The following is a 15,718-nucleotide window of genomic DNA, read 5'->3' on the forward strand; positions in this document are numbered from 1 at the left end:
ATGCAAAGTAACAGCATAAGACACATTATTTGGTAAAGGAAGTTTATGTCCCTTGGGGACATACCTTTCTTCTGTAGGCAATAGATTGAACTCCATGTACCATCCACACATGCTATCTTGCCTGTTTTTTCTGTTATGTTTTAAATTCTAATGGTGAATGTGAATGACATCGTCCCACCCTTGGTTTTGCACATGCATGCATGCGTCTTTGTAGTTTGTGCCAACCTGGTTGCAGTTGAGTCCTCTCGCACCTTAGACTGGTGATGCCTTTTATCCAGGTACCAGCAACTACTTTGTGCAGATGATGCAAAGGGTATTGAATTGCTCCTTTCTGATCCTGGGCATAAGGTTTCCAGCTCTTTTGTGTGATTCAACTGCTCCCTTCTCAAAGTCCCCTTTGCTCCAATGTCCATAAAATCCAGGCTATATTTGTTAGTTACTGGAAAACTGTACATATTGTGCTGGCCCATCCCTCTTGTGAAGTCTGGGAGTGTTTGTGCAACATCCCTAGAGAGAATATACTATAAACCATGTCTATTAGAAAAACAAAATGCTAAGCTTAGACTACATTTGCTTTCATCAGGATAGATTTTAGCTGGTCTGTTGAGATTGCCTATTAGTACAGCCAAAAGCCTTTTAAAGAAATTTCCCCCCAGACATCAAATAAACGAAAAGCAGCAATACCAGGATCTAAAAGAAGCATCAACCAAGCCTATCAAAATAATTCAGGTTGTGCAGAGTCCAACATTTGAAGAGGGTTGGCTCACGTTTTCTACCTAATGCTAGTTCACTTTTGCAGATAACATCATGCACCAAGATGTTGTGCAGTACATATATAAAATCATAGAATCACGAGAGAAGGAAATTATATTGTGACCTATTTAGTATGTATTAAAACAACACTTCAGGCAATGCGAGTCTTCCACACGTACTTGTTTCATAGCCAAAAAAATAGAAGCTGCTTTTTAAAGCTTGCAGTCTCATTTTGACATTGCAAAATTTTAGCAAGCTTCACTGGAGCACAACGGGCAAGGCAATTTTAACTAAATAAATTTACATTTATGAACAGAACTGCAAGAGGCAGAATTGTGCGTAAAGAGGGAGAGGGTTTTCCCATAAGACAACATGGGTTCTCGCCCTGTGGCTACTGTGTCTTCTTCAAGGTTGCACAAAGCAGCTGAACCTTAAATTAAATCTCCTGTTGGACAGGGACATTAAAGGGGGCTTACAATAATAAGGGCAACAGAAGATAAAATAGTATGTGAGTTTTGGCAGTGGCAGTGACAGCAGACTTCAATAGCATGGCAAACCATGAAGAATGATTGCACAAGGGACTGAGTTTGGGGATAGAGCGGGTTGGATGTCCAGTTCTAGAGAATGAACACAGAGAAGATGAAAAAGGGCTGTTGCTTGAGCTTCAAGGGAAAGGCAGAAACGTCAGGAGGAACTGGAGATGGGGTTTTGGTGGTTGGGACTGGCCCTCCAGTGAGCAGACTGGCAGCATGAAGGCAATAACAGCGTTGCACATTAACTGCATCAAAATGCAAATTCTACTGGACACAGAAATGCACAAACTAAGCAAGTATGATTAAGGCCAGCCTGCTTTTCATTGTGAACAGTTGTCATTTTGGGATACAAAAGAACTCTAGATCAAAGTTTGATTCCCCTTCAAATCTGGCAAGAATTAGTGCTGTTAGCTTTCATGTAAATGACAATTTTCCTTCAATTTTTTTCTCCCCGAGTTATAAGGGGTGGGTGATTCGCATTTAATTTCAATAAAAGAAATTACTGACATTTAGGACATATGTCCAGTATTCTCAGGCCTTGGGAGGAACCAAGTCTTAGAAATGCCAATTCAAAATGGAAACAGCAAAGGAGCACTTCAAAAGCATAAGGTTAGAAAATGAATTGTTTCCCTTTTCCAAGACCCAACAGCTATATCACTAGGGCATATTTGCCAATGAAATGTATCTAGCACCTGCCAACAATGCCCCTCTGCTATCATCATAGGAAAAACATAGCTAATCTCTATGGTCTAGGTAGAAGAATGGATAAGTGTCTCATTAAAATGCCAGGTTACTAGGGGACACTTAAATCTTCCAGGACACTCGGCTAATGACCAGAACAATCACTATTATTGGAGAACAAATAACTTCAGGAGACTTGAGTATGAAGTTATGGAATGGTTCCCCTTCGGTTTTGGAAGCAGGAGGTTTTTAAGCAGAGGTTGGATGGCCATCTGACATGGATGCTTCAGTTGAGATTCCTGCATTGTAGGGGTTTGGTTCCCTTCCAAAACTACAGTTCTATGTTAAATTCTAGTTTATCAGCAAATATGATTCTATTCATTTAGGGATTCTATTCACTGGGGATTTCTGTCCCACTATTACATTAATGTGTGACATTGTGAGGGGAAGCCGCTACTGTCTTAATCTGAGTGCTATGAAGAACAGACACAGACTGCACCCTCCTTCAAGATGGTCTACCTCCATGCCTACAGGTGTACATTTATCTTCCAACTGAGGGCAATACTTCATGCATCTGAAGAAGCAGACTCTGGTTCATGAAATTATGCCTCTATCCTAATGGTTTGGGATGGGTATTCAAAAGCCTAGCTGTGTCCCAAGGATGCCAGAAAAGGAAGATGATCTCTGGTTCATTATCTATTACACTTAGAATCCAGCTCACCTGTGCTGAAAAATGAGCATTTAACGTTATATGCCACAGCTATTGCTGACAACTGTGAGCACAATCCTGTGCTTCCAGCATGCAAGCGCGGAGGGTGGGAGGAAAGAAAAGGAACTGGTACTTTAGATGATGGATGCAGAGCAATTGGGGAAGATGTTCTGATAGCTAACTCCCAGAGCAACACCTTTAAGACACACGAGATACTTGGAAATCTCATCCAATTCTGCTGAGAAGCTGTCTGAGTTTTTCACAATGGTTTCACAAGAGTAGAATTCTGTTAACTTCTGATAAGAATACCCCCCCTTCAACTGTACTGAGTTAATTTATACATAAAAGTAGGTTACAACTGTGTATTTGCCAAGTGGAAAGTACCAAACTCTTGTTCCCTTCAAACAGCAGAAATAGTGACTCCTGCTATTTTTTGTTTGGGGATGTGACACATTCTGAGTGAGAAGAACGTTGCCTTTTTGTATTAATAAACCTACTGGGCATCATAACTGCAACCAGCAGGTTATGGCTGACAAAACATTTGCATTTACAAAGGAAACACAAGATGTAAACTGTACACTCTCTTTTTTCAGTTGAAACATTGCCATATTTATATGCCATATTTATATACACATACACAATACAATACAGGAAACTGGCAGGTTTTCTACTTGGTGATCAAATATAAAAGCAACACCCAAGTCCTGTGGGCTTGCAAGTTCTTTCATAAAAGTTACTGCCCCAGAAACGAGGCCATAGGATCATCTGGCCGCTGGCGCTTCATTCGATAAGCTTCCATTTCCTCCTCTGTTGGTTCTCGGCTTTCATACATGCTGTTATATGGCCTCTTTCTCTCATCTAATTGCATTATTTCTTTCACGTGAAGGAGACGGGCTTCTTCAGCATTTAGTGCCTAAAGGAAAACAAAACACAATCCGTAACTGTGTGACAACATTAGTTTACAGAAGCTAGCAAGATCCAATACAGGGAGTGAGGTTTCATTAAATGATAGGCAGGGATGTCTGCAGCATTAAGGTGATCATGTGGCATAATGTAGGTTTAGCCCATGGGATTCCAACTGTTGGCTACTGGTCTAAACACCGTCACAAGTATTCACCCAAAAGAGTATGACTAAAAAGTCACCAAGTTGTATTCAACACTTTACATCGGCTAACAAAAGGAATCCATTGGTTTGAAAATTACTAATAAGCAAGAAAAATGCAGCTGGCAGATTATTCTTATTTCAAGCATACCTTCTTTAATTTTTCCTGTTTCTTTCTATCTTCTTCACTATCAGAACCTGTACTCTTCTTGTGCTTTTTCTTCTTTTTCTTCTTCTCCTCTTTTTGTTTTTCCTGATGCATCTGCAGAGGGTGGAAAAAGCAATAGTATTCGGAGGCAGCTCCACGTATAACAACTTGCAGTAAATGAACCTAGGGACTTTTTGAGACTTTGAAGGATGAAATGTTACATGGGCTTTGCTTTCTTATTTTGAATAACCACTAGGCGGATCTTGCAGTTAAAGAGAACTATTCCTCTATATCAGTAGTGGGGAACTTCCGGCCCACAAGCCAAATTAGGCCTGGCGGGGGTTTAATTGGGCCCATGGGGCAGTTTCCCTTAAACCACATCCATCTGCTGCACACCAGATGTATGTAACGCCAGGTGTGGAGCAAGTAAAGACACAGTTGCAAAGGAACAATTAAAGGGCGCTGCCAATTGTTTCTTGCTAAGCAGGACTTGCATTCAGCACCTTTAAAGTTTGATGCCAAATACAAGCTCCGCTGAGATTAGTGTCATTAAAGAACTCCTGATCTGAGCTCCCAAGCGCAACTGATTCCTGCCAAAAGCAGAGGTTTTAATCAACGTCACTTAGCTGATTGGCACTGACTACAACCCCAGCTGGTATTGGCTGCAGTGACCTTTCTTTGCAGCCTGACTTGAGTTCAAGTTTGTCTGCAAAGAAAAACAACTTCACCTAGTGATGGCAGGTGACTTGCAGTGGGCATGGAGATCTGGCCTGCTGGCTGGATGCAGTTCCCCATTTCTGCTCTACAAACTAAATCTCTCTTCCCCTTGACACACCAATAGGGTTTTCTTTTCTTTCTTTTTTTTTTGTAAAGGGAAGCACACAGGAGAAAAAGGCAACCTACCTCCACTAGAGTTCTTTGTTTGGTCACGTACTCTTCCTCAGGCACTTCAATGGGCAATTCCTCATCAGCATTCTGTAGAGAGAATAAATAGGAGAGAAAATAAAATTCAACAGGAGAAACAAGTATTAGCCTGGTTTTTTTAAAACTTAGAAGCGGAAAATTTATTTCTTAGGCCAGTTCTTACAGCAATTTCCCGTCCAGCTTCTCCTGTGCAATATGAATACTTTACAAATGAGTAGCAGCATTTGTATCCCCATTTGCCTTCTTTCCAATAGGAACCCCAAATGCACTGCAGGGGGAACAAAAAGAAAAGTAAAATCAGTTACTTTTACCACCATTGGTTGTGCTGATGTAAAGTTATAGAATTATATAAATGTTGTTCAGGGTACAACTAAACTTTTGAGAAATATTACTTTCCCTGAAATCATGAAATCTACTTACAGAGGATTTATTAAACTTAAATCTTCAGCCTAGGAAGGATTTGTTGTACTCAGTTCTTGCTTGTTGGCTTCCCAGAGGCATCTGGTTGGCCACTGTGAGAAAAGGCTGCTGGACTAAGGGTTAGAGCAACTGCCCTATGAGGAAAGGCTGCAACATCTGGGGCAACCCAAAGTTCAGCCCTTTTGATGTTTTGGTTTACTTGACCGCGTTTCTGAATATATGCATAATTCTGCTGCCAAAATGGGACATAAAAGTGCTTCATTTTTGCTGAACTGCGCCCTGAACAGATGTACAGTAGCTGCAGATTTTGAAAACTGTTTCCAAGTCAAATATTTGCAAAGTGAAACGATGGGGCTGGATCTAGATGTCACACTATGTTAAAGGAAGGTTCCTCCTGCCCACAGTAAGCGGAAGCAGGGAAGGCAGCTTTTATTGCTTCTCCCTGCAAAGAATCATTGTAATAAGTAACTTTTAAAACCAACTGTTTTACAGTGGAGTAGTGACCATGTAAGCACAGGAGAACTCAACTCATACCTTATTCAAAAATATAAAGTGTAGACTTATTTTTAGTAAGGTTTCCTGTTCTTGGTTACGTACTGTGTGGTTGTTGATAGTTACATCTTCCTCATATTTAGAACGAGCAACAGCCTTCTCTTGGCCTTTAATAACTGTTCCATGTCTAGAATATTCCACATAATCTTCCGTCTGAGCAAGCAGCAGCTCAGGCGGTGGGGCATCCAGATGTTCTTGTCCTCCATACTGTTAAGAAATAAAGTTTGGAATAATCTTTAGCAAAGGATTATCTACAGTTTAACTACACAGTATTTTACTAATAAAGAATCCCTATCTGGATATTGCAGGAAACAGCTGTAAGCCACTGCGCTATCCTTATATACAGGCAACCCGATTTGCACGGGGTTGTGTTTCTGGTCAGTAGAGCACACAGAAGCCCATCCTGCCATTTCCCAGGTCTAAAATGACCTGCATGTTGGCGGTTGTGCATCAACTGTACGTGTGCAAAATGGTCGTCGCCTGTCCACTGTGCTCTTTCAAAGAGTTCATGCGCATGTGTATTGAAAGCATTTTCAAATTTCTCTTCAGTAGAATAGAACACACCAACACAAGCGAAACTGCATAAAATTCCAGCAGTAATTCTTTTAAAGCAAATGCACAGCAAGGTTAGACTATAAATCTATTTCCACCTCAAAAATCAGATTGGTTTGTGAACCTATTTACTCCTTGTTGTGTGTTGGATTCTTTTAAGGGACTTAAATGAATGGTTTTTTAATTTATAAAACCTAACAAATTTATAAAACCTTACAAACTGGGACACAGTTCTGTTCAAAATATGTAATTCAGTAAATCTTGCTTGCTGCATTTCTATTGCTGCATGCAAAAATCCCTGGTTGCCTACAGCTACTAGTCTGGTGCTTATATATGAGGCTGATTTACCTTCTCCAGGATGCTTTCTTTCTGCTGCTCCTTGAAGTCTTCTTTTTTCACTTTGAAGGACTTATACAAGAGTTCAAGTTTTGTAGGATCTGCCTGAAGATGAACTTCAGAGCCTTTTTCGTAGGCTTCCCAGGCAAACACTAAGGAATTAAGGAGAGAGAATGTTTGCAATAACTATTTGCTGATATATATACTAACTTCAGGGTATAAGCTGGTTTTGCTCTCAACAGGAACCAAATAATTTTGGGGGAAGTGGGGCTAAAGGAAGACAAGGCAAAGGTAAGGTTCTCTCTGTTTTTACTTTTCACTTCTACTCCCATGAATTATTCTCAGCTTCACAGAGCCAGTTCTAGGAACAGCTGCCATGAATCTCTCTAAGCTTGGCTTTACTGAGCCAGCTTCAAGAACAGCCCACAACATCACTGTCCACTGTCCATCTGCTCAAGCTGGCCTGGAATCCACTTGCTTTGAGCAGAGGGTTCATGGTTTCCAAGGGGCAGAGGAAAGAGAACTGCCTTGAAGAATTATCTAAGGATACAAAGGGGACATCGGGCTTGGAGGACACCTGCATCACTGCAGGCCCCCCTGCCCGCAATTTTATACCCCATGCTGAAAGGAAGTGAGCAAACAAACAAACAAACAAACAAACAAACAGCCAGCTACTTCCTTTCAGCCTAACTCTTGGCCTCAGAAGCCTAAGAGAACTCACAACTGCATGATGCTCTCTGCAGCCAGTGTTCCTTTGGCAGTATGGAGGCACAAATGCACCCCTTAGCACAGGTTTCCCCCCCCCCCTTTTTTGAGGGCAAGGGGAGGTATGCACTGAAAAACCCCAATATTTCTCTAAATTTTTTGAGGGGACGGTTTCCTCTGAATAAGGACCCTTTCCCTCTATTTGGGCACTCAAATGCCCAAAGCTGAAACTCCCCTGAAGATTAAACTGAGAATACTTCCTTCTGCTGCCAAAAGCATGTTTCATTAAGTAGCATTGGATGGTACAACTGAAGAAAACATGTCTGGCAGATTCAGTACTTACGCTGAGTTTGCGCCATAGAAATGGTAGCCCCCGTGTAACGAACGAAGTTGTCACCTGCGTAACTGACCCTGGAAGGAAAGACTTTGTAAGTAACCAGGATGCACAGGAAGTATGAGTGGTTTTACATTACAATACGAGTTCTTTTTTCTTTGTTAGGACACTTTCATTGAAAGGAGCCATTCCCATGTTTGCAAAGATGTGCTTCAATGAGCAACACAAGTCCCCGCACCCCCCCCAAAAGCAACACAAGTGACGAGCTCTGCCATAGATCTGTAAAATCCAGCCTGCTTCTTGCGTCTCTGAGGAGACTCAACTGCACGCACCAGCTTTTCAGGCAATATGCTTGTAGTCAGAGCAATCATCCATTATCAAAATGCAGTATGAGAAACAACTTTCAGATTAAAACCACACACAAGAAAGGAATGTACTGCGACCCTCCTGCAACAGAGCTTTCTTACACAGCATCTGGGGCCCACATTTGTTGGTGACTTACAAGCCAGCCTCTATTTATGCTCACCACCAACCCTCTCCCATCCCCATGAAAGTCCTCCCAAGTGTGCTGTGGGTCTTAAGAGGCAGGGGTTCCTCTCACCAGTCCTGAGCTGTAGTTAACAAACCACACAAGAAATTTCAGCTCTTTTACTTTCCCCAAACTGCAACTCAAAAGAGAAAACCATGTCTATCACTGAACCTTCTGGCTATATACAGAAGGCTTGAAAGGAAAGCATGGTCTCATCTCAGGCTTGGCTACGGTAACAAGCAGCATGAGAGACTCAGGTCATTTTTTATCTACTCCTTACTCCACCACAAAGTAAAGCTTGGAGGAAAGAGATATAAGCTTTTGGGTATCAGTCCCACCCAGAAACTCAAGAGCACTTGCCCCTAGTGGGATAGAACATGGATATGGGAATGTCTGTGCAGCATTTAGCTATTCTACTAAATAAAGGAGGACTAATCATTCAACAGAATAATTAATTTCAACCAAATGATTAGGGGCAATGGAGATGTCAAATCCGATTTCTTTCCCTGGGTGAAATCCAACAGTGTTTCTTCACCAGTGGAATGGATATTGCTGGTAGAACAGATTCAAACCCCCCCTTGCATTTCCTAAAACCTGATTTGGGAAACCTCTGGCAGATAGGGAAAAGGGAGGTCCATCCACATGGTTTTGGATGCCACCCAGGAAATCCCCAGTATCAAATTAGTACTAAAGAAAGCTTTTCTCACAACTTCCACTGTCATGTACGGGTTTCACCAGTACCCAAATATTAATGTTTGAAAGGATGCACAAGACATTTAAATTACCCAAGCAAGTTAGTTTCAAACTTACTCATCTGGATTCTTTCCGGCATTGGCATATGGATTCTCTCTCATCGCTCTGGTTTTAGGATCATAGTATGCAGAATTGGGATCAAGATTCCGCAAGTACTGAAAAGACACGAGAATACAGACTTGAAGCTTCAGTGCAGGTAACAGAGCCAACCATCCCTTGAAGATCTCTTAATGCCAACTCGTCAATGCAGCTAATCAAATCCTCATTTTATTTTAAGTGAAATGGATTTCTTAATGTCACTAAGCAATTAATTTTCAGTTAAGGATGAGAAATCTAAAAGAGACTACTGGTTGCATATATTAATTAATAAAGCTTGATGAAGGCAAGAAGAATGTTGTGTACCTTTCTTAACCCATCAGTAAAACACAGACAGCAGCTACACAATGACAAGGCTTAATGTAAATCTGCTTACTTTAGCGATATCCTCCCGAATACGCAGGTTTCGGACTGTAATACGCCTTTTGGAGTCAAAATTCTGTCCAGGCATATCAATGTCATCTGCATATTTGTCTTCATCTTCATCTTCACTGTTATGATCTCTTTCCTGAAAACACAGCAAGATTATTAAAAAAAGCAGTAGGTGTAGAACTCATTTGCACAATTAATCTAAAATGCAAAGACCTTTAAGCTATTTTAAAAATTCACACAATTCTATTAGTGCTCTGTAAATAAAATTTTAAAAATAAGAGTCATATATGTTTTAATTTATTAGAATCTAAGTGAGGTTAGATTTGCCAAAGTCTATTTCATCCTTGCAGGACAGGTCACTTAGATCCAGAAATAGATGCAAAACATCCCTCTAGTTGGTCCATGCTACTCAAGCAGCACAGAGAGCTAAAAGGGCAGCTGATTAATTTTGTTGTCTCTGTGCAAAAATGCTTAAATAAAACAACAACCTCCCTTATTTTCATAAAGTGATGCTGATTATCAGAGGTACCTGGTTGGGGTGGGAAAAGAGGTGGACCCCTCCCCCAATTTTTCACTTTTCCTTTTAACAGTAATAGTTTCTGGTCCATCATATATAATGGCAGGTGATTAATAGGTGGGTGGTTCCAAGCACCTATCAAAATGGCCCACAGAGGTAGGTTCAGTTCTAGATTTGGTCCTTTAGCGCAGTGTTTCCCAACCTTTGGTCTCTAGTTGTTTTCAGACTACCATTCCCATCACCCCTGACCACTGGTCTTGCTAGGTAGGGATGATGGGAATTGTAGTCCAAAAAGAGCTGTAGACCAAAGGTTGGGAAACACTGCTTTAGCATGATCCACCTCATAGTACACCAAGCCATTTTCTGTGAAAAAAACAATTCTCTCTCCTGTATCTTGTGAGTTTTTTGAAATATTCTTTACCGTTTGTGAATTTGGTTCCTCTTCTCCCCATCTATGTCGCGGGGAGTTCTGCGGCAAGGAAAAGTAGCATTAGCACAGTATATAAGCTCCATTTTGTCTTTTAGTTTTAAATTTTAAAATGTTCTTTTAAAAGTGTAAGACTGAAACTAACTTTATTGAGGAAGTTGAAAGAAAATACCCTGAAATGGCTTTGGTTTCCTCCCAGTTCAAAAGAAATTTTAATATTAAAAGTATGGTTTATACTGCCACCTAGTGAAGAAATTCAGTATCTTCTGCAAAATGAAGGGCACGCCCAAATGAGTAAGCACTCCTGTTGGTTTGTTCATAGCAAAAGCTTTAGGCTTAAGGTAGATTTAAGCCTGATCTAGTGCTTATTTGTGCCCTCAGCAGCATCCTATACCTTTAACTTTAATAGCAGAGGTGACATGTGAGAAAGGGGACACACATCCCTTGTGGTAAAACCCCAGGGTACTAATGTTTTCAGTTCACTTACCACTTGCTCCGTCAGCTTTCCTGAAGCCAGCTCCTCCTGGAGCTTCTGCACTTTCAGAGAGCGTTTAGCCTGTTAAAATGAAAGCAGGATTACTTCTCACATTGGACTGAAAGTTTCCACAACCACTTCATTCATCATGCAAACATCCATCTTGTTTAATTAAAATTAAATCCATCTAGTTTGGTACTAAAATTCAGTATGAACTTTACTACTACCCTTACTAACCCTTAGCAAGCAGAGGTTCTTCTCACCAGAGGGCATCTTTCACTAGACAAGTGGGAATTATCCACTGCTTTGTGAGTGGTGTTCTGCATGCTCAACAGAACTTCCTCTTCCCCTTGTGTACCCCCCAATTTTTTTTCCAGAGAGCCCCCCAATAATTTGGAGAGATTTTGAAGATTCATGGTGGTCTGCAGGAAGAAGATGAAGTGGACGTTTTCTTGCACAAGTATGTTGCATGAGCGAAACAGCAGCACTGGACAAAATGCATTGTTTGAAAGTCAATCTTGGCTCAATGGTGTGGCTGAGTAAAAGGCAGCTTTTCATGCGCCTTACCTTAAACATTTCTACTGGTATTTAAGTTAGTGTGCAAGTTAATTCTACTCTAGATAAAAAGTGACCTATTTTAACACTGATATATGGCACAACTTCCCAAGAGACTGTCAGAATCTTTTTAAAGGAAAAAACCACACCATCCTACTTACTAAATCAACCTTGGCGTATTCTTCTACAATCTTCATATGCTCCTCTGGATTATAGCCATTCCAGCGGTCTCTTTTTCCATCATAGTCAAACATCAGCTGTGGTTGCATGTGCTCATCTGGTGCAATGTTGGTTCCTGTGAATTTGGCTCCAACCTTTCTAGGTCTCTGCAGGGAAGGAATTAGATCACAACCTTAGCATTGCTCCTGTTCTTCAGAAAGGAACTGGCCACATTATTACTGTATTTTTCGCCCTATAGGACGCACCGGCCCATAGGACACACCTCATGTTTTTTTTTGGGGGGGGGAATGAATTAAAAAAATTTATTCCCCCCCCCCCAGCCGCAGGGCTGGGGAGGGGGGAAGCCCGAGTTTCCCCCGACCCCAGCCCCCAGAACAGGCTGCTATCCGCAAGCCTTGCGAGCCCGGCAGCAACTCCCGCCAGGCGCGCAAGGCTTGCGGACACTTGCGCGAAGCACGGGGCGCACTCCGGAGGGAAAAAAGTGCGTCCTATAGGGCGAAAAATACGGTATTTGGTTTTTTGTATCAGAGAGCTTGGGGAAATTAATTTTTCAGGATGTTAGCAAGATTCACAGTGAATTTTATCCTATTTCATGTAAAAATAATAATAATGCTTACCTCTAAGCAATCTTTCTTCTTGTGTGTAAGGGCACCACAGTTCTCACATGCTCCTTTGCGGTACTTGGTTGCATGAGAATTCTGAGCAAAAAACAAAAACAAATGAAAACTTCCTATCAACAGCACACCTACTTCCCTCCGCTCAGCCTCAATCAGAATATAGTTGGCCCCATTTGACTGCAAAAGAAATAGATCTACAATACAACTAATTTTATCTGTAATGATAATTGCAGAGAACTTGATCCTTAGCTTGAAGTGTACCCCTGCCAGAACTAGTATAAAACTATCCCACAACATCTGATACTCAGAAAGATAACAAACTATCACAGAACTCAATCTTTTGAATGCCAGTAATAAGAAATAAAGGACAGCAAACTGATTAGGAATTATTCACATTCTAGAGCGCCAGCATTCCCATCATGGTGTCCTACCTCTTTGACTCCTCGCTTATACCATTCCCCTAGAAATGTAAATTCTTGTTGCTTCTCTGGCTGAGGTCTCTGATGCTTTAGTGTAGGCCTTTTTGAAGGATCTATATACCATGGGACTGATGAAATGTACTGAGGAATATGAGGGTTGATGTCTCTGTAATAAATAGAAAACACACACATTGAAGTGGGAGTAAGCCCCATTGAACATACTGGGAATTACTTCTGAATAAATATGGTTGTGTTATGGTTGCATTGTTGAAAAAGTAAATGTTACAGATATCCACAAAATAATGTTGTGAATGCTTTGTGACTGGGTAAGATGGACCTTAAGTCAGTAAGGGTTCTCATGTTGAGATGGAGGTCAAGGAAACTTCTAAGTGGAAACAGTTAGGATCGTTTCATTATTTATTTTTATTATGTTCTGACATTTATATGCTGCCTTTTCTCTGTCATGGAACCTGACACCCAGCTGAACTCAATTGAGACATGTGTCCAAGTACACAGACTCAGACCCACAGAAGGGACGACAACAGAATCTCCAAGAGAGAAAATAGTGGCAGATGGTAGTACATTTTAGATGTTCCAATAAAGGCAATCACAGTGTCTCTCCATAAGGGTCCATGAGTCAATGGAGGGTCAAAACCATGTTCGATTGTCTTAACAATACTGTGAAAGGATACCATGTTATATAGGAAGTGTGAGTCTTTTCCCCTCCCAGATCGATATTCTGAGCACTGAGCTTTGGCCCTTACTTTTTGCTTTTTTTAAAAAAAACAAAACAAAAAAAACCCCCCTCACATTTCAAGATTTCAATCCCTTCCAATTGTCTGCCCCACTCTGGAAAGGTTAGGAAAAGACTAGACAGGCTGAAGGCAGGAATAAACCATACATTTCAGTTCATTCATTTCATTACCCATTGGCTATAGAAATTCCAAAACTATCAAGCAAGATGAATGAAATTCCTTCAAGGTACACCTCCTAACTTCAAAAACAAACAAACAAACAAACAAAAAACAACAACAGAAAGTCATAAAAGAAGTGCAAGTTTGAAGGAAATACAAGGGAACTGCTAGCAGATTTGAAGGGATACACAAGACTTACTTTCCCTCTTCATCTACTTCTGCTGGTGCATTGCCCAGTTTTCTCTGTTCTTCCAATTCCTTTTTCTTCCTCCAGTCCTCCCTGGTCATCTTCTTAGGCTCTTCTAAGCCATTTGACCCACCAGGAGGGTTAGCAGCTATCGTTTCCATACTACCAGATTCCATGATCTTTTACCTACAAACAAGAATGAAGGTTTATCAGCCACTGAAATAGATCAAACACTGTTTTAATACATGTCCTTATGAATAATCTCAAACTGTTAACTATAGTCAGTATTTTGCATGTAATAATTCTCCCACTGACCCTTCACTGGTGTTCTTGTAGTATTTGGAGCCAGGCCACAGCCATCAGAAAAAGTAGCTACCATATGACATATAACACCATTCTCTCTCTGAGAGATGATAATAGAAACGGCAGCAGCTGGGATTAGTGGTATAACGCACAAGCTCTCCATGAATCCAAGAAACGATTCAAAAACTGTAACATGCAGAGATAGTGTCATAACATAACCACACTCTGCTTAACAACATCCTAACTCAAGGCAGATTATAATAACTCTTCAAACCCCACCAATGCGACTGTTAAATAAGCCCCCTCCTATAAGTTACCACCTCCTATAAGTGGCCTCCCAGCTATTTTCTCCACTCCTTCTGTGGCTGCATAGATCCCTAGAAGACTCCTCTAGCAGGATTTAGCCACTGATGTTTATGTCTTTATGAACCATTCTCAACGAGTTAGCATTCTTAGTCATAGCAGTACGTAACTATGTTTATGTGGGTTCCCCTCCCTCTCATTAGTAACATTTTAATGAGAACACCTCAACTACGACCTGCTTAGCCAACATAACAAAAGAACATCTATCTGATCTAAGAATCTGGAAGCAAGCAAATAATTTCAAGCGCAGTTAATGTACTGATCAATCAGCCTGGCAACTGGATTTGTGCGTTTAACGGAGAGGTGCTGTAAGTGGGGGAGGAGGGCGGTAGGCTAGAGCAGGAGCTCACTATACGGTCAGACCCAGCTTTAACCCCCCCCCCAACCACAAGGACTTCAAGAAGCCGAAAAGAAGCACAAAAAGTCCTTTTTACGACCCTCTTGTGTTTCCCGCGACAAATACGTAGCTGAAACAGGTAAACCAAATAAACCTCCAGAGAAGGTCCTGACGTGAGGCCTTAGCGGGCCTTTGTTTACTCCTCTGTGTGAAAACACAGAATGTACCGAAAGCCAAAGGGAAGAGGAGAAACAGCAGCCACCACGGAGGCTCCCGGGATTTTAAACGCCCAGGGAGACACAATATCCTGAATACGTACTCCGTATAAACACAACTTTCAGGACATTGGAAGCGGCCTCTACTGTTCTATGGGGGACGTAAAGTTTCCTCCGCCGGGTAACACTCGCAGGGCACCCACAAAATCCAGCCTTACCGAAGTTGCCAGCCCCGACAGCCGCCGTTTCTACGCCACAGGCTTCTAGGCACCGAGCAGGCCTCACTTCCGCTTTGCTTCCGCTTCCCACAATGCAGCGCGCCGCTCCATCCGCCTTCCTCTTAAAGGGGCACCGCCCTGATTCCAAAGGCATCTCGGCGTACCCCGCCCGGTCCCCACATGCATTTACTCGGGGTTAAGTCCCACTATGACTCCAGGGCGCTTTGTTTTCGGTGCGCGTCTTAACTAGAGCCCCGAGGGTGGAAAGCCAGCCCACGAGGGGTTTTGATCCGGCAACCTCCTCTAGACTAGCTAAATCATAGAGTGTTTCCCAACCTTGGGTCTCCAGCTGTTTTTTCGGACTACAATTCCCATCACCCCTGGCCACTGGTCGTGCTAGCTAGGGATGATGGGAATTGTAGTCCAAAAACAGCTGGCAACCCAAGCTTGGTAAAGGCTGCGAGTAGGAGGAAGCCCAACTAGAGGAAAGTA

The 15,718-nt window shown here is 41.8% G+C and overlaps 1 protein-coding gene across 1 annotated transcript; it reads right to left on the bottom strand.

The window, feature by feature from the left end:
• Positions 1–2,650: 2,650 nt before the first annotated feature.
• Positions 2,651–15,351, bottom strand: SLU7 (SLU7 homolog, splicing factor). Its single transcript, XM_081899155.1, has 16 exons — positions 15,227–15,351; positions 13,803–13,976; positions 12,702–12,855; positions 12,271–12,351; positions 11,635–11,799; positions 10,931–10,999; positions 10,438–10,485; positions 9,504–9,635; positions 9,089–9,186; positions 7,759–7,826; positions 6,723–6,862; positions 5,868–6,029; positions 5,014–5,118; positions 4,830–4,901; positions 3,930–4,040; positions 2,651–3,589 (listed from the first exon to the last, which is right to left on the bottom strand). Exons 2-16 carry the CDS (start codon positions 13,964–13,966, stop codon positions 3,410–3,412), a joined length of 1,749 nt encoding a protein of 582 aa, XP_081755281.1. The 5' UTR covers positions 13,967–13,976; positions 15,227–15,351; the 3' UTR covers positions 2,651–3,409.
• Between the last annotated feature and the right edge of the window lie 367 nt (positions 15,352–15,718).

Source organism: Podarcis melisellensis (genome assembly GCF_964234715.1).
Source record: "Podarcis melisellensis genome assembly, chromosome: 2".
NCBI lineage: Eukaryota > Metazoa > Chordata > Lepidosauria > Squamata > Lacertidae > Podarcis > Podarcis melisellensis.